Source organism: Phalacrocorax aristotelis, chromosome 11 (genome assembly GCF_949628215.1).
Source record: "Phalacrocorax aristotelis chromosome 11, bGulAri2.1, whole genome shotgun sequence".
NCBI classification, from domain to species: domain Eukaryota; kingdom Metazoa; phylum Chordata; class Aves; order Suliformes; family Phalacrocoracidae; genus Phalacrocorax; species Phalacrocorax aristotelis.
The window spans coordinates 19,659,989-19,683,304 of record NC_134286.1 but is presented as its reverse complement, the minus strand read 5'-3'; the positions used below and the strand labels follow the sequence as shown (position 1 = coordinate 19,683,304).

At 44.0% G+C, this 23,316-nt stretch overlaps 1 protein-coding gene across 2 annotated transcripts in view; it reads right to left on the bottom strand.

Moving 5' to 3' along the window:
• Positions 1-16,647, bottom strand: part of GAB3 (GRB2 associated binding protein 3) — a 65,915-nt gene extending 49,268 nt beyond the window's left edge. Inside the window, exon 1 of one of the 2 annotated variants that reach the window (XM_075107188.1) lies at positions 16,132-16,647. In XM_075107188.1, coding sequence (XP_074963289.1) covers positions 16,132-16,203 — 72 coding nt within the window. In that variant the 5' untranslated portion in view covers positions 16,204-16,647. The remainder of the gene's footprint in view (positions 1-16,131) is intronic. The other variant, XM_075107187.1, reaches the window with a different exon arrangement.
• Between the last annotated feature and the right edge of the window lie 6,669 nt (positions 16,648-23,316).

Here is a 23,316-nt window from a genome sequence, read left to right as displayed (position 1 = left end):
TCAAGTCTTGGGCTGCACTGAGCATAAGACCCTTGCATTAGACCCTTCTGGTTTTGTGTGTGTGTGTGTGTCTTATTCCCACACCACAATAGGCTGCTGCCTCTGGCCCGTTCCAGAGTTCCATGTGTCAGACACAGCTGAGCGCAGATCCCTGACTCATTCAGTGGCTGTGCCTCGTCTCTGCGCAGGGAAAAAGCAGCAGCACTGCATTTGCAGCCAAAGGAATGTGTAACTGGAAGGCAAGCTCCCCAACCGCAGCCAAGCGCCATTCGCACAGAGGTTTACTTTCAGTGACTTTCAATACCTAAGAATCTTCTCCACAGTGCTCTGCTTCTGGTTTGGTCCTTGATTAATTAATGGCTTGACACTGTGAAACTAAGAATTTTCGCAACAGCATCATATTCAGGAAAGAGCAATTATAAGCTAAGGATTGAAACCACTAAATGCACTACGCATACACAGTTGGACTCCTTATTGCGCTGAACTAAATTAGTAATGACATTTTCACCAAAGAACTGAGCAAATCCAGGAATAATAGTAAGCCAAATGTATAAAATAGTCAGACATGGGTTTCAAAAGAACAGGGGGCAGAGCCGCCAAGGCCTCACATAGTTAGATAACTGTCTGGGTAGCTCAGCTCTTCTTTCCACCCAGCTGAGATGTCCCCAGCCTTATCACAGTTATAGACCTTAGGAGCTGAGCATCAGGAGAGACCCCTTCTGACACAACAGGTTTTTTGTTAGAAGTTCATTAAGTCAACATTTATTTTTAATAACTGGATTATCAACAAGCGTTGGACGCGTCCTCCTCTCGCTGTTCCCTGTTGCTGACTCCCTGCTGTGGGGCTCTGGTATTTGCTGACTAACGACAGCGCCTGTAGCCCGTTCCCAGAACAGACCCCATCCACGGCTCAGCGTTTTTACTGGGAACAGAAGAGGCAACACCCAATGCTAGCAGAGTGATGACTGGCCGTTTCACCCAAGGTTTCTCAAATAAGTTGCTATGCTACAATTCTAAGTGCTACAGGCAGAAAGGGTATCTGCAATGGCAGAGCCCTTGTCAGAAGTGGTCAGTGCTTCCTACAGGATCTTCCTACAAAAGGTTAAGGTGTTTTCCAGCACTTGGGCATTTCTCTTTGCTGCTCTGGAGGCTCCTCCAGTGCCTTTACCAGAAACATGTCAGGCCTGTTGCCCCCATTTCTGTGTGAGGACAGTCCCTGGACAAGTCAGGCGGCTACGGACCGGGTCCGAGAGCAGTGTTACAACCCCGGTGCCAGCTGATACCATCTCCAAGGAGGAATGGTGGCAAACAAGATTTTTTTTTTGGTCCTCTTTGTATTTCTTCCTGGCAAAAGTCAACTTAACCAAACACATATAACTAATTTTAGTTTCCTTGGAGGTGACTTCCTCGCTCAGCCAATTCACATATAGGTAGCATGCAATTTTCCAGATGGCCACTAATGTTCAGGCATGGAAAAAACATAGTTTGATCATTGCATTCTGACTACTCTATTGCACAAGTATGTTATGAAAGAAAAAGTTATGTAAAATTCATACTGGATTTCACTATTTCCTATTTAACTGTTTTACTGTAAGCATGTATGATGCCAAAAAAATTCATTTATGCAGAAAAAATGTGAGCCAGCATAACATAGTTTTTAACAACCTTCCGCTTCTTTACAATAAGACAGATGATGATGTTTAATTTTTCCTTTTTTGACACAAAACCTTCCACTTTGACTCACGGTCCTTTTGCCAAGAGACACTTCAGAGAGCTTTATTATACAAACAGTGAATATAGACCTGGATTGTGTTGTTGTTTGTTGGCTGCACATGCAGAATTTAATTGTGGAAGATCAGAACATTCTCCTTGCTAAACATACTTTAAAGGTCCAATAGTGAAATATCCTCAACTGTGTATCCTAGCCCACCACCTGCTCTGAACAACCTTCAGTGGGGGCTCCCAGAGTTACTGTCATCCCAATGACTGGCCAAGCCACAATGGAAATGACAGTCTACCCTTGGATGAGCTCAGTGCATCTGGTAGTCTTAGTGCCGGCTCCAGGGGACCGTAACAAAACTAGGAGGGATTAAAGAATCTCTTTTTTGCAATTCAAGTAAATATACCAGGGGCAAAGGAGACACAAAACTTAAACTAACCTCTTAAGACTGCAACATGATAAAAGGAATCTGACAGGATAGCGCGTGGGAAAGCAGGGATTACTGCTGCTTGTATCATTGCTGCTCTAATCCAAGGGCTGGTCTGCAGCTTTACTAGCATAGCTGAGCTGCCATGTATCTGCTGGCATAAGTATGCCATGGGAACACACTGATACTGGAAGAAAGAACGTTGTTCCCAGTTTAGTTTATATTGCTTCAGAAGCGGTTTAAGATAAAGGAAAAAGATGTCACTCATCCCAAGAACATCTGAGAAGGTGTTTTTCAGCATAATTACGGTGATTTGAATTCATGCATTGTTATATACCTATGTAATTTTCCTGTAGGTTGCTCTGGAAATGGAACTTCTTGAAACAGCTTAGTGGTAGTCATTTCATCAGTGTTACACGTAAACTGGTTAGTGAGATAGATTTTTGCTGTATCAGAAAACATGGATTACTGGAATTTCCCATATGAATATGTTGCTCTGGATTAACAGAGGTTTGTTAGAAAAGCACTGGAAAAAACAAAGCTCCAAACACCGTTGTGCTGAGCAGCAGCGCAACGTGACTGTGTGGTGGCAATGGCTACTCTAAGCTGCTAGTGGTGAAGACGCTTTTCCCAGGATTTAGCCATAAGTGCGTAGGTGATTTGCAAATGGATCCCCAAAGTCTCCCAATCAGGAAGCAGCAGAACAGATCCCCCGGAGAAAGTCAGATGCAAATTGGTCAGTTCTTAAACAAAGAAGGCATTTTTAGAGATTTTCTTAAGTTTTTCCCTAAAATTCCCAAAGAGCTGCAGTTATTAGGGAAGGTGGAAGTCACATAGGATGCACACGAAATCTTTCTGGCCACTGGAGTTCACTGCTGAGGAACCAGAATTGTAGGGAATAAACCCAGAACATCTCAGTGATGCTGTTCTACAGCCTGACCCCAAGAGACGTGCCAGCTCAGGCTGAGAGCCGCAGCCTAAGGCAGGAGAAGTTAGCGATGTAATGTCAGCGTTAGTGTGACTGGCAAGGACCTACATCTGGGGATGGCTCTTGCTGTGTTTGGAGAGGGACGGCAAAGCACAGGGGAGGAAATTGCTGTAATGCAGAACATCAATATGAAATACTGTTGCTGAAAGCTCGGTGTGCAAGCCAGCAAAGCGCCCTGATGGGGGACGGAGGGCCCAGCTGGGGTAAGGAACATGGCATCTGATGGTACCCCATACCACGCACGGGGCAGGGCTACGTTTCTGCATGGAGCCTCACCGTTACTCTCATGTTCTCACACATACAGTGGCGCATAGCAATTCATCTGCTGGGCCATCTGCTGAGCTGCCTGTGTACTCAAATTAGGACTGCGACTCTTCATTCCTACGTGCAGCCTTTCAAATTTTACACCCTCCCATTTGAAAACTTTCTCCTCCTGCTTGATCCATTACATCACCCATCCCCACCAGCTGGGACTGACTGCTGCGATAGTAGGTGTTTATCAGCCTTCACACTGTCTCTCACCCTTCAGATTAATAACCTTACCTAGGGGAGAAACATCACATGCACTTGCCTCGCACTCTGTGTGTTGCCCCATCAAACAGGACTATCATTTCAAAGACGGTACAGGAATTCCCCAACCAGCGGCCAGCAGCCAGCATCTGCTTTTGTATTATGTATTTCTAGATCCTCGGCATGCTGCTGGCTGTGACTCATGCAAATCTTATGCCAGGCAAAGCAAAAATGGCTGCACCATGCATAGATTTTATCTTTCAAATAGAAAGTGAGATTTTTCAGTGACAGTTTACTCTTTTTAAGAAGTTATCAATTTCTCTGCAACTCTGCTTTTATTTTTCACCATAATTCTATCTGCCTGTAATCTCTTTGACTGGAAAGTTTGTGTGAAAGATGATGTTACACAAAAGAAAGTGAAATTGTGCATTTTAACATATTCTTATCCACTCATTCTCTTCAGTTTCCAGTTACAAGCTGGTAAATGTTGCAGTTCCCATACCACATACCACCTCTCCCAGTTACAATGGAGCTACCAGGAGCTCTAATAATGGCAGATCTGGGGGTTTCCACTGGGAGGCAAAATCCTCCCGTTTTTCTCTCCCCATTCCCTGTTGCTGAAGACCATGGCTCTGTGCTTGATCTGCATCCAGGCAATTGATAAAAAAGCTAAAGAGAAAAGCTTGAAGCTTAACTCTGATATTCAAATTCAGTGTTTCATGAAGAGGAGATATCAACAGTCATAAGGTTGTTAGCAGTAAGGAATATGTAGGGGAAACAGCTCAGATTATTTAGGTGTTCCCCATAACTATGGTCATAATGGATTAGAATATAAGGCTGAATTTTTTTGGCTTCTGGTTTCTCCTTAAGCTCCTATATAGCTAGAGAACATGAGCTGCCATTTCTATTTCAGGATATTTTTTTTCTGATGAGTCTAAGTACTTTATATCTGAAATCTTTCCAGAGAGGACAAGGAGATGTTCCAAGCAGATCTGTGCAAACTGATAAATGCAAGTGAAAGCTTCAGATCTAACCTTCCGGTCTGACTGCACACCTGCCCAATTCCAGCAGCTTATTAAAGCCAATGTTTACTTGGACTTTTTGTCCATTGTGGGTGCATTTTATTTTGCAAGGGAAAAGTTTGCTGCGTGATGGTATAGACTCTGTTGTGCTACATCACCGTAATTACTTGCTGCTGTTGCTGTGCAGGGTCATATGCCTTTTCTTGCCAGTCCCACCAAGGAACCATGAAGATCCTGCCCTAAACTGGCACCATGAACTAGATCTGGAGTGATTCTGCATGACCATATTTCCACCCAGAGGAGGCACCTTGGCCGCAGCAACCCTAGATGGAAGTCAGAGGTGATCAGCAGCTGCCCTGCAACAAAATGATCTGAGGCCTATGACCATTAATAGTACAATGTCTTATATCTGAGTGCTTTCCTTTGCTCCTTATCTTTTATTCCTATGCACAGACGGTACATAAAACAGTTGCTTTCTTAAAACAAAAAAAAATCTCTGAACTAAACTCTACAACGATATGCTCATATTGAGATCCCAGTTCCATTTCCAAATCCAGTAAACCTGAGGAACGAGTCAAACTGAAACCTGCCTGTGGGTGCACAGCAAGTTCTGAGGACATGAGAATTAGGGCCACCGCTGCCGAAATCTTCACAAAGCCCAGGTTGCTAAATGACATGCAAATCATTTGCTTGGAAACGTTCTTGAGACATATCACTGGGGTGCATCTCTATGACTATCCCTCTCCATCACTGTATTCTGGAAAGGACTGCACAGCTACTGCTTCGCGCAAGCTCGCTCTGGCTCTTCACCTCTCAAACTTGTGTCGCCCCGTCTCGAATGGCAAGTTTCACTAAAGCATCTCTGAACCCACAACAAGGTAAGTGCCACGGTAAGGGGAGACCTGAGGGATTTAAAGCAGCAGTGTAAAGATACTTAATCTTCACCTAGCTAACTGTGGCTTATCTGAAACCTGGCCATGTCTGCCATCTTCTGCCTCCACATAATTTCATTCAGTTTTAAGAATAAAGCCACTTGCCCCAACAAAGAGAACAGGCAAACGTCATTGCAGCCCATTTGGAATACTCTAGTGGGTAAACAGCTTTAATTTACCAGCCAGCAAACCAAGTTTACTTCTAAAGTTTAGAAGATCATTTCAAGCACAAAGGACCTAGAAATATAATGCAAGACAAATAGGTCCTTTAGGAGGATAACATAACAGGACTGCAGAGGGTATAATTCATCCTCCTTTCCATTTAGCAATGCTGCTGCTGATGGTTAAAACTGGGCAATTTGCTGAGCATGGGCAACAAAGCCCTGGAAAGGACATGCTGTAGGTTGCACTTCTCCTGGCTGGAGATTTTCTGTGTAGAAAATGCCTGGTAAAATCTTATTCACTCCGAAGACAGCTAAATCATAATAATTGCTCTTTAGGGTCTGAGATAAATGCAGTCTTTGGCAAGGGTAAAGGATTTGACAAAGCCCAAATGAGGGTTTGAACTCCACAGGGGACAAGAAAGCCTCTAACACCCTCTCCTTCAGTCTGAGGCTGAGTACTGGTTGTGCTAGAAAGCAAGAAATATCTCCAATTGCAGCAGCAGCAGACTCCTAATGTAAGTAAATAAACAACCCTGATGGACCCTAAACTACTTGTTCATTTTCTGACACAGAACCTCAGACATTCTGCGGACATGTCTCAAGGTCTAAGGCACTAGGGGTTGGCTTGTGGCTGAAAATTAGGAAAGTTTCTTATTAAACCAGCTACTCACATCCATCGTGTTAGGAAATACTCCTAGCCATTCAAATTCCAGCCCACCATTCAAGGAGTGTTAACAAATAAAAAGAAAGTTTTAAAAACCCTGCAATTTAGGAACAAGAATAACTGTACTTAGCATCATTGGCTCTTGTACCCTCTAATTTAATCCTCCTCTATAAGCTTTATGGTAAACGTGGGATTTTCTGGAATGCCTCAGATCCAAAGGTCTCTTGGGTAGGGAGCACATTTACATTGTTTCTTGTTGGGAAGTAACGGATTTGTGGAACTACAAGAGTACCACAAAGAAATCTCTAATCGGATTGCATGCACTGGACTGGTTTAGGTTATGGCTGTGCGCTTCTTCTCTAATTCACAAAGAAATGAGATGCCTTGGTTTGTATCACATTAATATTTTGTATATAAGTAAGCATATATATTTAAAGAGGTGACCTTCCAGATTAATTACAAATCTGCTAAATTAACTCACACGGGAGGGAGCTTGGTCCACGTTTCTGTGTCCCACCTCCTGCTAGCAGGAAGGTCTGGCAGCTCACAGCTGCTCTGCTGTGGGCCCAGGGCGGCTGATGCTCACACGAGAGCAGCGGGGCCAAGGGCAAGGCGGGACGGGAGCATTGGGGTGCCGTGTACACCCGCAGCGACACCTGCAAGGGGCTGGGAGGGGGCGGAGGAGCTTTGCAGCTAGGGGAACACAGCCCAGAGCATCCAGAACCTGCAATAACATTTTGGAAATAAAGTCAGAGGCTGCTGTCTGCAAGTAAGGAGGCTGCAGTGCTCACTCCTAGGATAAGGGCTGCTTCTGCTCTCACTGACATGGGTGGAGGGAGGACTGGGCTCTGGATCTCCCATTAGTGGCTTGCAATTCCCACCACCTACTGAATCAGCCACTGGAGCTTAAACGAGAGAGGTCTGTACACGAGGAGCATATGCAGGCAGCAGGGGAGGGATAAAAATGACCCTGCTGTACAAACGAGGCACTCATGCACATTCACAGGCCAGGTTTACAAAGAGGCTTAGGCAGCTGAAGGTGCAAGCGGGGGCTACTCACGCAAGAGCCTATGCACATTTGTGTATATCTGGCCATTGGTAACCTGCCAGATTATCCCAAAAAGGATAACGGACTCAAATTCCTTGTTTCTGGCTTCGCTGGAGCACATTTTCTCAAAGCTTGTTCCCTCTGTCGGATTTTCCCTTCTGAGCACACCTTTGCAGAGTGAATTTGCAACAGTTCCCCGTGCCCTTTGATACCCTGAAGTAGCTATTCGATTCACAAGCCTGTGAGGTGCCATGGTTTTACCAGTTTCCCTTGCAAATTTGATCTTGCAAAAAACAAAGCCAAAAGACTTAGCAGAACTCCAGAGGTGTCAATTTTTAGTACACTCACACGTCCAGAAGTTCTGTTGTGATTTCCTTCTAGGTAGTCTGGGGTTAATGAGACTGAAGAGAATGATAGGAAGGAAAGAAATAATTATATATTCTCTTTTTTCTCAACATGTCCCAAATGTCACCTCTGACCTGGCTTTCTATTTCTGGCATGGACTAAACTCCCTCTATTTATTTAGCAGCCTACACACCATTACAGTAACATAGCAACAGTACTTGCAGTTGTGAATTTAAAAAAAAAAAGAAAAGAAAAAAAGGAGAATATATTTTTCATAAGAAAACAGTTAAAGCATTGCAGTCTAGTAACACTTCAACAAATGCTTCTATTTTTCCCTTTACAAGCCAGCAGTATTAGGTTTCCAGTCTGCAAACCCAGTGCAGAGGGATGCACAGGGGAACTAAAGCAGTGTCACCGTCACGAAGCCCGTTCTTCCTGCGCCAATCAGACCGTCCCCTAACCTTCTTGTTTGTCCTCATGAAGTTTCAGCTTGAATATTTCTCAGGCTCAGCACAGACGAAAGCGGGAGGTTTGGGAGGATACTGAAATAATGATGGGATTTATCTGGTGGCTTTCCCTAACTTTTCAAAAACAGTTCACCATCATTTTATAATCCATAGCTCAAGGGTGATATGATGCTCAGAGTTATCTGTCAAAAAGGAACATAGTAAAAAGCACAAAGTGAAGTTGGAGAAACAGCCCCATTTTCAGCCAACAATCCAAATCCCACTGTTTTACAGGGAAAGTTAGCCAGTGAAGACCTGTAAAAACAGTCCTGGAGTCAGAGGAGTACCCAGCGAAAACATTTTCTAAAGTGGGAGCAATGCGCCTAAGTATCCAAAAAAAGCAATTCCCTGAGCTACTTAAGTGCTTCCTATTTTTAAACCTATGGCCTCAGTTCAGTGAGAACTCAATCATTTTCTTAGGATGGGTTCAAAATGTTGAACTTATTAAAAAGAAAACTTCTTAAGCTTGCAAAGCTTCCACTGTAAATATTAGTAAACAATACAGATGTAGTAGCTGGAATAGCCGTGACCACTTCATGAAGCTGTGTAGGACTTCTCGTGAAACTGTTCCTTCATTGCTGCTGTAAACTCAGCTGGCATCTCTTCAGATGCTTTTTCTCATCTCACAGAGATTTGATCGGCACACAGTCACCTCTGAATGCCGGTGGCTTTTCTGTGGAATCAGCAACAGATCTTGGAAGCGCAGTGTTACAGCAGGCATACGCGTTCAGCTTTCCCAGCGTTTATAAACACAATACTTCTGTAAACTTGGTGGCTTTATTGCACAGTTTGTAAAGTCTGCAAGTAAAACATAGTTCACGCTTGTTCTGAACTATTGGCTTCTCCTTGGCACGATCAGTTCATGTCAGCTTGAAAAAATGGCTTTACAACTGTAAAATCCTTGAACTTCTACAAACAGTTTCCAAGTCTGGTATGTAAAAACAGATTGTTCACAAACTATGCACTCTGCTGAGATTACAACAGTCGCAGATTTAGAAAGGGTCCCGTTATGGCCATTATTCTGTCCAACAGAAAAATGGACACATAACCCACTGTCCCCGAGACTTGGGAGTCATGGCACGAATAATATTTATCACAAAGAAGGCTCACAGAAACTATTGTCTTTTAAAAAGCATTGTCAAAAATGAGACAAAAACTTTCAGATGACAGTCTAAGTTCCATTTAAATTAACACCTTCATTTAAGTAATTTTAAATTCATACTAATAATGCCATTTCACTTCCTTTCCCTAAAATGCCCTATGGGAAAGGATATTGAATAACTGAAACGCGCTGTTCAGGGCTTTTGTGAAAAGCTACGAAGCAGTTACCTACAGGGGTCAGGTGGGGTTTCTGGCATCAGAAGGGAAGGCAATAACAAAATTTCTAAGAACAGTTTTCTCATTCTAACAATTACCAAGCTACAAATGAAGCTACTCCCTCAGAAAGGCAGTATTTTTCTGCCATGATGACGAGACATCAGTTGTGGTTTATTTTTAACAAATACCAAGTTGCAGTAGGTTTTAAAACTGAGTTTTGCATGGCTATATGTTTTTTGGGTTCGGTTTACGTTTTTTGGTTTTTTGGTTTGGTTTGGTTTGGTTTTTTTCTGATGCAATACAAACCGAAACAAGTCAAGGGTATTGTCGTAAAGCAGGAAAATAAAAGGTTGAAGTATTGCATTTTATTTAACAATTAAATGAGAGGAAAATCTATTTTATCTGGCTGGATGTAATGTTTTGACATGCAAATTTCATTTCAAAGATGGCATTTTTTCCTTGACTTATCACATTACTAATCCATTTCCAACTCAAATGAAAGGGACAAGAAAGCAAATAAAACGACTGTTTCTCTAGTGAGTAACTTTATAGGAGTAAACTTGCCCCTTTCCCTAAAAACCTATCAAGTTGGCATAATACACATTCATAGCATTTTAATGCATTGGTGGTAGAAGTAATGTGTTTATGCATATGATAGTTTTGATGCTACAACAAAGAGTTCACCAAAGTACTCCTTGTAATGCTTTTTCCTCTGTGAAGTTTTGATCCCATCACTAGTTTAATTACGACTCAAGTTAACATTTCCTTCTCTATTTCAACCTAGCATGTTTTTTTTTTTTTAAGACTCTATTTTTGCATGCAAAGACCTGATAACTTGTGGGTTTCTGTTTTGAATAGAAACCAATAGCTGGACATTCTTGTGCACTGAAAACATGTAGTCAAAGATTAAACTGGGGCTTCAGAGCTATTACGGCTCCACCCAAATAAATAGTCCAAGGGAAATTATTTTGCTTAACATTCTGATACACAGGTTGCCAAGAACAGCAGTGTTTTTTAGAAATTATTTTTTTCTTAGAAGTCAGCCTATCTCATTAAACATTGCATTTAAACTACCAAAACATGGTTAAAATGGAAGAAAATGGTCTTGAATAAACATTGCACTTAACTTGCCCAAACACGGTTAAGTGGTGGAAAATGGTCTGATTTGCACTTAGCTAATTACAAATGTTTAACTCCAATGATGGAAACTCCTCCCTAAAATAAATTTTCTGCTGTTATTTTACCAGTAAGATCAATTTGTTCAGGATTTCACAGAGAAGGGAACACATAGTCTACAGCAAAGGAGCTTCTGTATGAAAGTCTTCATTTTCTCAAAATCGAGTTATTCCTTAATATACAAACCAGACTGAATAAATGTTGCATATTAAAATGAAGTAACAGCAGGAAAAACATAGGTACAAAACTTACAACTAGAACCAGCTAAAAGGCTCTGTCAACTTTTGTCATCACACGATACTCCTATTCCCCCCCCAGCCCATAAACCAGTTACAGACCTGCACAAATTGGTTAAATAACCTCAGTTATTTCAATGGGAGTTTGGGATGTTGATTCCAGCAGGGTATGAAAGGTGGGCATAACTCTGTTCAAAGAGGACAGAGCTCAAGAGGTGAGGCTTTGTAGAAATAAAAGGCTTATGGACAAAAATTAAGTTCAGATTTCTCTTTGATAGTTATCTTTTGGAAACTTCCCCCAAATCCCAAACCAGCAGAAGTACTTGACCTCACACAGCACTTGGGGATTTCTTTCAGGCAAGGGTGGCAGTGGCCTCTGCTGACACCAGCCCAACGCTAGGTCAGAGAGCAGATGCTCTGCATCCCACCCACCCTTAGCAGTGCTGTGGGACTCTTGTTCCTATTACTTGAGCAAATTCTTCCATAATTCTACTTTACTTTTTCTTCTTAGTGGCCAGTAACTTCCCGTTTGTTCTCCTGATAAATACCAGAACTTCAGCTAAAAATGGAGAAGTCGTCTAGATTCTCTTATCTTGTAAAACCCTAGCAATGGTGTGCTGTGGTCGAGTTCTGGCAGATCCCCCCAACAGTCAGAGATGTCCGTTTGCTGCTGTGCCCTTCTGACAGCACTTACTGCCCCTCACGCAGAGACAGCAGGAATGGGCGCTGCTTTGTTAGCTTTTTGCATCTGGTACATTAATTTACACCTGTTTGTCTTCTCAGACCAGACGCTCCAAGGAGAAGCATGGTAAGAAGTGCAAGGCTAAATTTTCTAACACGGGGTCCATTTTGGACTCTTGTTCTAGGGATGCTGACAAGGAATTTTGATCTTCAGTAATGTTTGAAGAAACCAGTCACTCAAGTAAAGCGGGAAACTTGCCTTTTTTTGAGCAAGTGGTCTTCCCTCATCAATTTGTATAGTACTGAAGATTAAAAATAGCTCTTCAGCTGGGCTACAGCTGTGCACATTGACTTAAATGGAGCTGCACTAACTCGCAACAAGCAAACATCTGTATATAGCCCTTTAGTATTGCAAACCACATAACTTAACACTAACAGTAAGTAAATACTGGGGTGGCATTCACTGGAGCCGGCGGGCAGGCTGGCTAACTACTGCTGCTGCTCCTCACAGGTGTGAAAAACTACAGAGCAGCGATTTGAGGATAGGTTGAAATCAGCTGCCTGTTAAAAATCCCATCTCCTTCTTCTCAGCACATGAACGATGTGTCTCCTCAGTGGCACTAGTGTCTTATTTCACTGGATATCCTCTGTGCCTTCTTCCATGTCTTTTTTCTACTCATAGTGACTTTTTGCACTGGCTGTAGTAATTCCTTTGTTTTCTAGGCCATGAAACGATTCTCCCCCTCTCCAATAAACAGAAAACAATTGTTACCAGTCAGTGAGCAGATATATTTCCATATGAAAAGTATCAAAAAACTGGCTGTTCAAGGCTGACATTGCAGAATTGGGGCACATGAACAACACTACCATGAGCCTTCTGAATTTTTGAATATTTTTTAACAAACATAAACATTTATTTTCCTTGCAGTTCTGAACGCCTAATCAAAACCCCCAGTTGGTGGTATTCAGCACTAACATAAGGCACTGTGAAACCCATCAAACCTGAAGCAGATTCTCCCATGACATCTAATTTCCTACCGAGGCTGGTTACTCATGATCCGCTAATACCAATATCTCCAGTGGGGCCAGGTTTTCCTCCCGTGGGGCTGGGTGTCAAGCTGTGCCTGAAACTTAGCAGATCGGTCTAGGGCATGATGGGCTTCACCTCCACCACCACCACTTCCCAGTTTTTGGTAGCAGTTTCTTCCTCCCTAGCCCCCACCCCGTACCCAGCTCACCCAGAGCTTCGGGGCTTCCCTGGCACCCCTCAGGCCCACACAGCCCCGACCGGTACGAAAAGCTGGAACCAAGCGGGGAAATGAGAGCAGCACGGCTTTCAGGTCACGCTCAGGGGACAAAGAACTGCAGCACACACCAAATGCTCTCCCGGGAGACTCCTTCCACAACTGCCTCTTTACATAGGCTGACATGGTGGATTCATGGTTCAAGTATCAGATGGAGGGAAAAGCACTGTACATGCTATTAAACCACTATTAGAGTATTTGCCTGCTGAAGTGAGGCTCCTTGTGCTTTCTAATGAATTCTCTGCATTTAGCATTAAGCTCTCTGTTTTTACAGAAAGTTACACTTGGGTAATTAATCTCATGTTCGTTTCCTGCACATGCAAGAGAGCTGCCTTTGTTAGGGAATGATAAGACACTTCTAAGAATAGTGCTACTAAGAGCATCAGCTTTGTAAGACATTACAGGAAAAATATAGACTCTTAACACCTGCTTTTCACTTTTCAAAGTTTAGAGAATAACGTTCTGCTTACCTAGAGGCAAATTCTGACTTGCTTGTGCGTAGAAAACCCAATTGCTTTTATGAGAGAACAATCATAAATGAAGGTGTACTTTGGTCTTTAGCCCCAACCTCACCAAGATGTATTTGTTTAATTTTATAAACGCTGTAAATATTCTCAGTAGCTTCAGTGGGACTATCTGCAGTTCCCAGGCTCACAGCCTGAATTCATCACTTTTGTCTCTTAACTACAGATTCCACTGAAATGAGTTGGATTTTCTTAGTGATTCTAATAGATTGAGGATTAAGAATTTATCTGTGTGTTAAACAAGAGACCCTCAGGCCGGACCTTACAAAGGCCGGATGCTGAACTCAGGAAAATGTAAACTGGGAGACAACCCTGTGAGAGCAACTGAGTCACTCCAGTGTAAGAGAGGTCCCAATGCGCAGCAGAACAAGCCCCGCATTTGAAGCTCCCTGGGAGCTTCAGCTCAGACCCTGGGTTTTGCCAGCTGAACACAAAGGGTGGTATAAAGCCTGGGGATTTATGCATGTGGTCAGTTCAGAACCAGAGCCAACACCATTCTCCTGTAAGCGGTTGACACTTGACACCTACTGAAGTCAGTTTAAACAGTCATTGTTTTAAAGCTGGTGTTGTTTTTAAGCAGTCACTCGTTCAGCCTGAGCTATCCACCCCAGTGCAAGATGCACAACCTACTGTGCTGGTGAAACTATATAAAAAGTGGGGAAAAAAATTAGTTTACAGCGGGTGAGAGAGAATTTCCATTTGGTTTGTAGCATCCACTGTGTCACCGGTCATATGAGAAAGGACACTAATCTTTGCTGTACTTGCAGCAGATTTCTTTCTGCTTTATTATGGACAAAGGAGTAGTTTATCCTCCTAACCAGAAAACGAGCCTAATCTGCAGAGATCTGGCTAATCTAGTGGCTGAAGAATAACACAGACCCGATTTCCCTAGGTTTTGTAGTGCAAAATCTGAGCGGAGCAGACTGCAACTAGTCTTGTGAGCTGATCAGAGCCCCTGTTGTGACTATTATCTTGGGTGTATAATGGGGGCTTTCAAATCCCAGCTTTACCACATTCTGTTTTCTCTACTTTGCCCTTTTATGAATATTGAGTCATCAAAAATAGCTTCACTGACAGAGTTACTAATGATACCAGCTGGGTGAATCAGTGGCTCTTACATTGTCTGGTGGCTGCTATACAGTGCTATTAGTACGCTCGTTACAAAACATAACAAAAATTAGATAGCCATATTTTATCTGCAGCTCCCTTGAGACACATCACAGTGGTTGTCTTAGAATTGGAAAATGCTAACTGAACAAAGCAAATATCCAGCCATTTCAATGCAATACCGTGATGTAAAAGAAGTGACTCTGGCTTAGAATAAGTTAAAAGTAAATTCTAACATCGGTAAATTATCTTTCCCCCTAGTTTTTAGTGCAAAGGAAAAATACGCTACCAAATGATATCCACCACATTCTTAATGAGAAATAACTCCATGCCTTTTTTCTCATATTACTAGAAAAAGCTAACATCAGCAGTCCAGAAAAAAATGCTGATAAAAGGAAGTGAATATGACAAATGATGTAAGCTATGTATATGGCTCGGGAGTGTGATAGACACGTATGGTGGCATCCTCCCAGTACAGCGCAGTGCTCTGGGGTCAGTTGGGTGAGAAGCGCGTGACTCAAAGGAGTATTACCGATTCCAAAAGTATAACCACAGTAACAACGCGCCTGATGAAGAACCATCACAAATGAGTATGCAAAATGGCCCGCGATGGGCTTACGTTTTCAACGCCGTCCCAAGCAATTTTTTAAGGGTCATTTATTCCTGCGCGGAGTGCCCTCCTCGCAGCCCTGCAGTGATACGGTTTCCTATGTTTGCAACACACACCCTTTTTTTTTTTTTTTTTCTTTTTTTTTTTTCAGAGAAACAGGCAGGCAGATACAGAACGAAACAAGGGGCCCCTCTACACAGAATGCAGTTGCAGCTCTCCCATGCACGCAGCGCTCGCTGCTTCTCACCAGCCCCCTTCACCTTTCAGCTATCAGGAACTTTACAGCATGGCATCTCCTAGCACCTCTTTATCACAGGCAGAAAGCAAAGCGTTCTGCTAGCAACTGCATCTGGCGTCTTAAACTGGTAAATAAAACTATTGCAGATGTCGCCTTTAGCAAGTGTCATCGAATTTACAGAGCATCTTAACAAAGCAGAGCCTCGGCATTGAAAGTATTAGCTGTGTTGTTCTTTTTTTTTTCCGGAGGGTCTTGCCCTTGCCTGGAAAAGTGACATCTGAAATTCTGTTACTACAATTCTGTTAGTTATGGCAACATTAACTGAAACCGAAATGTGGTTTTTAACCTAAGATACGTTGCATAACAGCTGAAGTATTATAATCTTACGAGCCGGGAAAGGTTAATTCCAAAGGGCACAAGAATATCGGTGGAAACTAAAATACTCCATAAGTGCATGGACTTGTAAATCTTTTTGTTTTGGTCCAAGGCGAAGCCGAAACGGGCGAGACATTTCAAAGGAAGAGTGAGCCCCCGAGCACATGCCGAAATCCGTTTAGCGAGGAAAAAAAAAAAAAATATATATATATATATCAGCAGAGCCTCTGCACTTACGTATCTCTTGAGTTTCTTCTCGGGGGGTGATTTAATGAGCCATCCAGTGCAAACGACGTCCCCTGAGCTCATCTTCCCCCCCCGGCGCGGAGCGGCGCCGCGGGAGCCAGGGTGCGGGCTGCCTGTGCGTGTGTGTGTGCGTGTGTGTGTGTGTGTATTGTTCCCAGCCAATATGAAACCAGCAGTAATCAGCTTCCTTCAGCTGGGCTCTGCTACTGCTCCAGCCCGAGGAGGAAGTCATGACATTGATCACTGACACGGCCAGCCCTCCCTCCGCCGCAAACACAATGCAACACACCGAGCACGTGATGGGCGGCCGGGGCTCGCCGCCACGCAGCCGGCGGCTGCGACACCCACCGCCACCGCCGCCGCCGCCGCCGCCGCCGCCACCGGGCGGCTCCCGCCACCGGCCGCCGCGGCGGAGAGCACCGGGGGAGCCCGGCTCCGCGCCCGCGGGGGACTCGGCCCTGCACCCCGGGGGGGCACGGCACTGCACCCGGGAGCCCGGCTCCGCGCCCCCGGGGAAGACCGGCTCCGCTCACGGGGGGAGACGGGCTCCGCGCCTCGGGGGAGCCCGAAATCGCGCCCCGGGGAACCCCGGCTCCGCGCACCGCGGGGAGACCGGCGCTGCACCCCGGGGGACACCGGCTCTCTGCCCCGGGGCACCTCGGCTCCGCTGCCCCGGGGACCCGGCACTGCACCCCGGAGTGAGACTGGCACTGCACCCCTGAGAACCCCGGCACCACACCCCGGGGGACCCCGGCTCCGTGCACCCGGGAGTCCCCTGCACCGCGCCCCGGGGAGACACCGGCATGGCGCCCCGGGGGACCCCGCCACCTCATCCCGGGGATGCTGCCGACATCCCCCTGCCCGGAGGAGCGGGCTGAACGAGCACCGCGGCTGAGCTGTGGGAGCTGCGTGGGGGCGCGGTGAGTGCCGTGGCCCCCACGAAGCGCTTGTTGCAGCGCGGTGCCCCATGCGGGGTCTGTCCTGGGAGAAGGGCTTTGGCCTGGCTCTGAAGGCACCGGCAGCGCCGGCCGGGCGGGTGCGGGACAGCCCGCACATCTGCTGCGCTCTGTCCGCACTGAAATGTCCGCTCCGGATCCGCCGGCTGCCTGGCCCGCCGCTTCCAAACTTCGGCTTGTGGATTCAAGGGGTTTTCAGCGGCGCTTGGTCCCCTGTCTGAATTTACTCTGAATAAACTCGTTTTTTCTGGTCACGTTGCAGATATTTTAGAAACAGATTTTTTCAGAAGCGACTTCAGGGAGACAGGTTGCCGCTCTGCTGTCACAACTGAAAAATATGACCACAGAGTGCATAACATTGCTGGTGTCCTTGGAGTTATCGCCTCTCTCCAGGATGGGAAACTCCTGGCCTTTCAAGGACAGGGCAGCTTGTGTTCATTTTTAAGAAGTTGCTTATAACTTTGACTTAGATTTAAAGCGGACGCAGTGATTCTTCCCTGGGTTTTATGAGTCTGTAACTTCTGAGGGGTCTCCGATGCCTCTGCCTAGGCACGGCGTGGGCGGTGGAGCCTGACCCTGCAAGGTGTGGTGGGCGGCATCAGGCCTGGGCGAGAGTTTAACCTTGTCACGGAGTTTTTCCCAGCTGTGCTGGAGCTCTTGGGCAGGGCAGGATGACAACGGCTTGCAGTGTTGCTGCTGGAATCTGACAAACTAGAAATTATGCTCTTTTTTTTTCAAGATATTAAGCAAAAATGTTGTGGCAATATGTATTTATCGTATTTAATACAATATGTACTATAAATGGCATACAATATATAAATATATGTCCCATGTACATTTACATAACCATATAAATAAATCTGTATAAACTTACAGCATCCCTGTTGCTAGTGCTTTACACTACCACTGGTATTAAAAGAATCTTACCATAAATGAAAACTGTCACAAATAAACTATAAACAATTTATTTCAAATGTGCTCTGACTTCTCCGGTGGATATCTTCTAGATAGATTCTAGACAGGTTTTTGTTTGTAAGTAAGTGACTTTCATGCACACCTGCAATATTATTTACTTCCCAACCTGACATTCTACTACCACCTTCACTCAGCTCCATATATCCTTTATCCACAATGATGATGTTTTAACAACTTCACATGTTTAAGAGCAGGTTTGTGAACAAGGCTTTGTAACACCTCCTCAGAGAGACGCATCCAGCCATGGAACTTATTTAGGGAAGGAAAGTCACACTTTCCTTCCACATGTGACTTTACTGTGTCACTCTGACAGATTGGATAGCCTTAAACCTGAAGGTTTTAAAACATTAGTCTGCCAAAATAAAATTATTTCTGATTTATTTCATGTGTTATCCCTGCGGTGTCATAACAATATCCATCTTCTACTGGATCATTCTTCAGACAGATGGGTTCCCCAGTCAGGCTCCTTGTGCACCTGCATAACCGCTTGCAACGAGGCAGCAGAGGAGATGGGGAGGGGGCAGGACAGGCTGGTGAGGAGCCTGGACTGCCGAACAGATCTGAACACTGAATACCAAGCCACAGCCTTCAAGAGAGCTCTGGTTCCATCTTTGCTTGCATTCAGGGATAATGCCACTTAAATCACCAGTAGTCCCCATCTCTTAAGCCACTTGTTCCTGCCCCGCTGCCTCCTCCTCCGTCACACAGGCACGGCGTATTTGTGTGGCTACAGGATGAGCTAAACCAGAATGCTGGCTGTTTGGGAAAGAATGAGTCAAAAAAAAAGAGATTTTCCAGCTGGATCAGGACTAGTTTCCCAATCTGATAAATGCTGTGGCCTACTACACACTCGTACCTGCCCAATGGAGCGGATGATGCAGGGGCAGTAATAAGAAGTCAGAAGTTGCTTAAGTTGGCACTTCTGCCCAAAAATTGCCTGCTGAGTGGTAGCCACGGTGACAGGGAGGGGTACATTGATTCTGTTCCCTGCTAGATGTGTCGCTCCTCCGTCAGACGGCTCCTGTCCTCACTGCTGGAACGGCTTAGTTGCTTGCGAAGCACCTGCCGAACTACTTGCACGTTGCAGCTCAGCATATTCAGAATAAATAAAATCTGTGCCAGTTTACTTACGGTGCCAGTAGCCTCAGGGGAAATACAGGAAGCCAGAAATCACAATTAAGCAGAGCATGTGGGGGTTAACCTGTTTGTTATGAAAGCTGCTGTGCCATCTTGGTATTTGTGCTCCAAACATTAAAAGAGCAAATAAAGTTATTTTCTTACCCTAATGATTTTCATGGTGCTGATGTGTCACTCACGTATGTGTTTGACAATAGCAGGCTTAAAAATCAATGGTATCTAGCCCTGATGGAAGAAGCGGGATTTCTCTTGTCCTGCTCCATGCACAAATTTTTCAATCACTTTTAAATTATAAAATTCTTTACTTAAACCTTTCATCATGATGGTGAATGACAGGGCTTTTGTTTTAAAAATCTTACAGTTGAAGGCATATGTAGAGAGTGGCTGAGGTTGGGAACAAAATGGAAAGTGAAGGGAAAGAAGAGCAAAGAAAAATTGATTTTGGCTGCACATTTCTGCGAAACCCTTGGGGTGTTCTATTTTAGTTCCAGCTTTTGCATTTATCCATTAGCATTTAGTTTTGGACTTCAGGTAAGTTTTGAATATATACGCTGAAATCACTGGCAAAACCCAATTTCAAAAGTTTAAAAATAAAAATTATTTTCTAAATATTATTGCAATGCCGGAAGGTTTCAAAGTGTAGAATTACATACGTTTGCTTAGGTTTATTTGTCTCACTTCTTAAGCTTTTATTGTACACATATCTCATAGTTACCTTGAAAGAGATCAGGTTTTGCTTGGTAACAATAACACCGGCCAGCAGTGCCTGCCTCTGCAAATCTGCTGTAGGCAGAGCTACAGGAATGTTCTCAAAAATGACTGACCACTGGAAAAACCCAAACCAAAATGACTTGCATTTAGGATAACATTCTTTTTCTTTCTATATGAGATCAGAGCCAGTCTTAGCAAACCTTCAAAGTCTGACAAGAGAGAATTTTTTTCTTGATGTGACACTTCCTAGAATAAAGACATAAGCTGAGAAGGCACCATGGATATGAACTGTAGACATGATTACAGAGAAGGTAAAAAGAAATAAAATGTGAAACATAAAACTGAAACCCCAGAAGGTAAAATCATCCTCTATTCTACACAGATTGTCCAGGTCAGTCATGTTCTGATACGTCTCAATCAAATTTCAAGAATCTGTCTCTACCGGGATCATGTCAGAGTGTTTGGCTTCACCAGATTAACCTCATATGTGCCACTGGCAAAGATCAGAGTAAGCATGATCGGTTTGACCCCGAATGTGTCTGCAATTCACATCAGTCAGACACCTAAGAGGAATTCTCTGCTTCTCGTGAAATTACTGGTCTACTCATCTCCTTTCCTAACATAGGCTCCTGATGTTTCAGAGAAAAACAACCCTTGACTGCTAATAAAACGGAAGAGAACAAATTGGCTAATTGCATTTGATGGGAAATTCCTTCATGACTCTACAGGCAACTGATTGAAAGAAGTACGTGTGCTATCTCAGCTTGCCCATTTCCACGTTGCAGAGCAACTGGTGGTGTTATTATTAATATTGAGAGCAGTGAAAGCCCTTGCTCCACTGTGGACAGAAGAATAATTGGGATGGAGAGGATGGGAAGAATCAGGAGGATTTATTTCATTCACAAAATATCAAAGCAGGAAGAGACACCAGAGTTATCTAGACTGACATTCCCACAAGCATATATTTTTCCCAGAATATAGCCCCGTATTTAATTTAGAAAAGCCTGCAGAAGTTGTGAAGGTTGAGGTACACGAAGACGACAGCCATAGCCCTGGGAGAACAGCCCTTTTCTCTCATCTAGTGACTGATCCCTGTTTACATATGGAGCTCTCACCACGCTTACTCAGCAAAATGCTGACATGCCTCTGCAGCATTCCCATAGCAAGCAGAAAAGCCCAGGACCACAGAAAGACATGACACAGTATATAGGTTCCAGCTGTTCTTGACAGTTACCACTCTGCTCCCCCCTGCAGACAAATATTTCACTCTCTTTCCATTCACAAGGACAAATTCAGCAAAGTCACAGGGGATAATTGAACCCCTTCTCTTCCTTTCAGCAGCCTGTCCTCACCCCACAAATCAGGTCTAATAGAGGAAAGCACACAGATCATCAGAGCAACAGCATTTGTTGTTGTTTAAACAATTAACTACAAAAATTGCAGCCTGACCATTGGCACAGAACGATGCCAAACCTGTCTGCACTACACTGATGAATATGCTCTGCCTGAACTGTGCTGCGTACTCCACCACCCACAAAGCCTCAGTGGCAGCGGGAGCCGACGGCCAGATACCTGCTTTCGAAGCAGGAGCCATTGTGAAAATAAAAAAAGAAAACAGACAGTTGAACGTTGCTGTGGTTTTGCTCCAGGAAGTATATGAACTATGTGAGCTGCATGTGGGTATGGCCTTTATTGTTATGGACAGGGCAGAATCTAATTTTACCAAAAGCTCTCATGACACATAGGGAGAACTCTGTCAATCTGTTTCTGAAAACAGACCAACGCCCTCTGGCACTAATCTCTTCTGGGAAACAGCAGCCGACATCCAGCATCTCATAGGAAAGTCTCCTGTTCAGGAAAGTAACTGATGGAAGAGCTGGCATTCTGCTCAATGGCGTATTTATTTGCAGACGTACAACTGCCTTTTTCTAAAGCGGGGGTGGTAATAAACGGAGCCCCACTTTGGTACTAACCTCTGGTCTGGCACTTTTGCCAGAAGAGAGGTTTCTCTGTTCTCTGTCGTCCACAGAAGCACACATTAGAAATTGTGCTTTTGCTACTTTTCAGCTTCTGTTTGCAGACTAGTAAATAATCTTATAATGTCTACATAGCCGGTCAAGCAAGTCGTGGCTGTTTCTCTCTACATATGCATTGGTATCAACCCTTCTTTGAGGATTTCCTCGTGGGGTAATTTATCAATGGCCCCTCAAGCTCAGCAAAAAATCCTTGCGGCTGAGGGAGGAGATACAGAAGTAGAGAAGACGGCTTTTTTAAAGAGCCAAAATTTATTTTCTAATTGTCAAAATTACTTTCAGAAGCTAAGAAAAATCTACTTCCTTTTTCATATATAACCATGATGAATACTACTCAGCCCACGTGTGAGAGGCTCTGCTGGTTAACTTTATATGGCAATTTGGAGGAATTCACCTGCGCATGGCTGGTAGATTCTGGTGATATGACAGAGTCAAATCTGTAACAGCCCGAAATCCAAAATAATCTATTTGACATCAAGATTATGACATGTATCTTCCAGATCAGAATTAGCAAATTATTACTAAATTTTAATTTTAATCTCCTGAAAGTGAGGATTTGCTGAAACCTGTTTACTCCAAACTATCCGGAGCAGCCTGAAGTTTGGATGTGAAGCTTAAAGAAAGGTCTCAGGAAGGCCTGCAGAAACACATGGGAAAAGAAGTCTGTAGCTTTATGTTTAAGTGAAAAAAATCAACCTAGTTTTTTTCAGACTCACAAATGTGGAAGGCTCATCATGAAGTGCAGGATGGCTCTTGGCTTCCTTGAAATATTCTTACTGAGACCAGAGAACACTTCAGAACGATGCAAAAATGAACGCAGAAAAATTAATGCGGGACGCCGTCTGCTGTCCTCTGTTTGCCCAAAAATGTGTTACTGAGTTATAGGAACCCTACCTCTTACGATGTGATTTGTGAGACGTTTTCATGCAGATGGCAAAACAGTGGCTGAAACAGATACCCTCCCCTTCTAGGTAATCGAAGGAAAAAAGAAATACTACTTTATCTAATTATGATTGAATAGAGGGTATTACAGCAAACAGACCAGGTTTCTGAACTACGTGTGTAAAAGGTTGCCCTGTGTGAAGAATGTAAATGCAGGAAAGGAAGAATTGTTTTGATGGCAGCTGTGTGTTTGAGACTGTTACAAAAAAGGAAGAATCATTACAGGATGAGGAAGAAAGAAGGCCCAGGCAGGCAGGGGAGAAAAATAGCAAAAAAATGGGGGAGTGAGGGGAAAGGCAGAAACAGATTCTGTGTGGACTAGGATAAACTAAAAACAGCTACTCTAGTTTAACAGATCCTTCAGCAGAAACATGTAGTACTCTGGAAAATATAACAGGTTGAATCTATTTTTCCACAGCGAG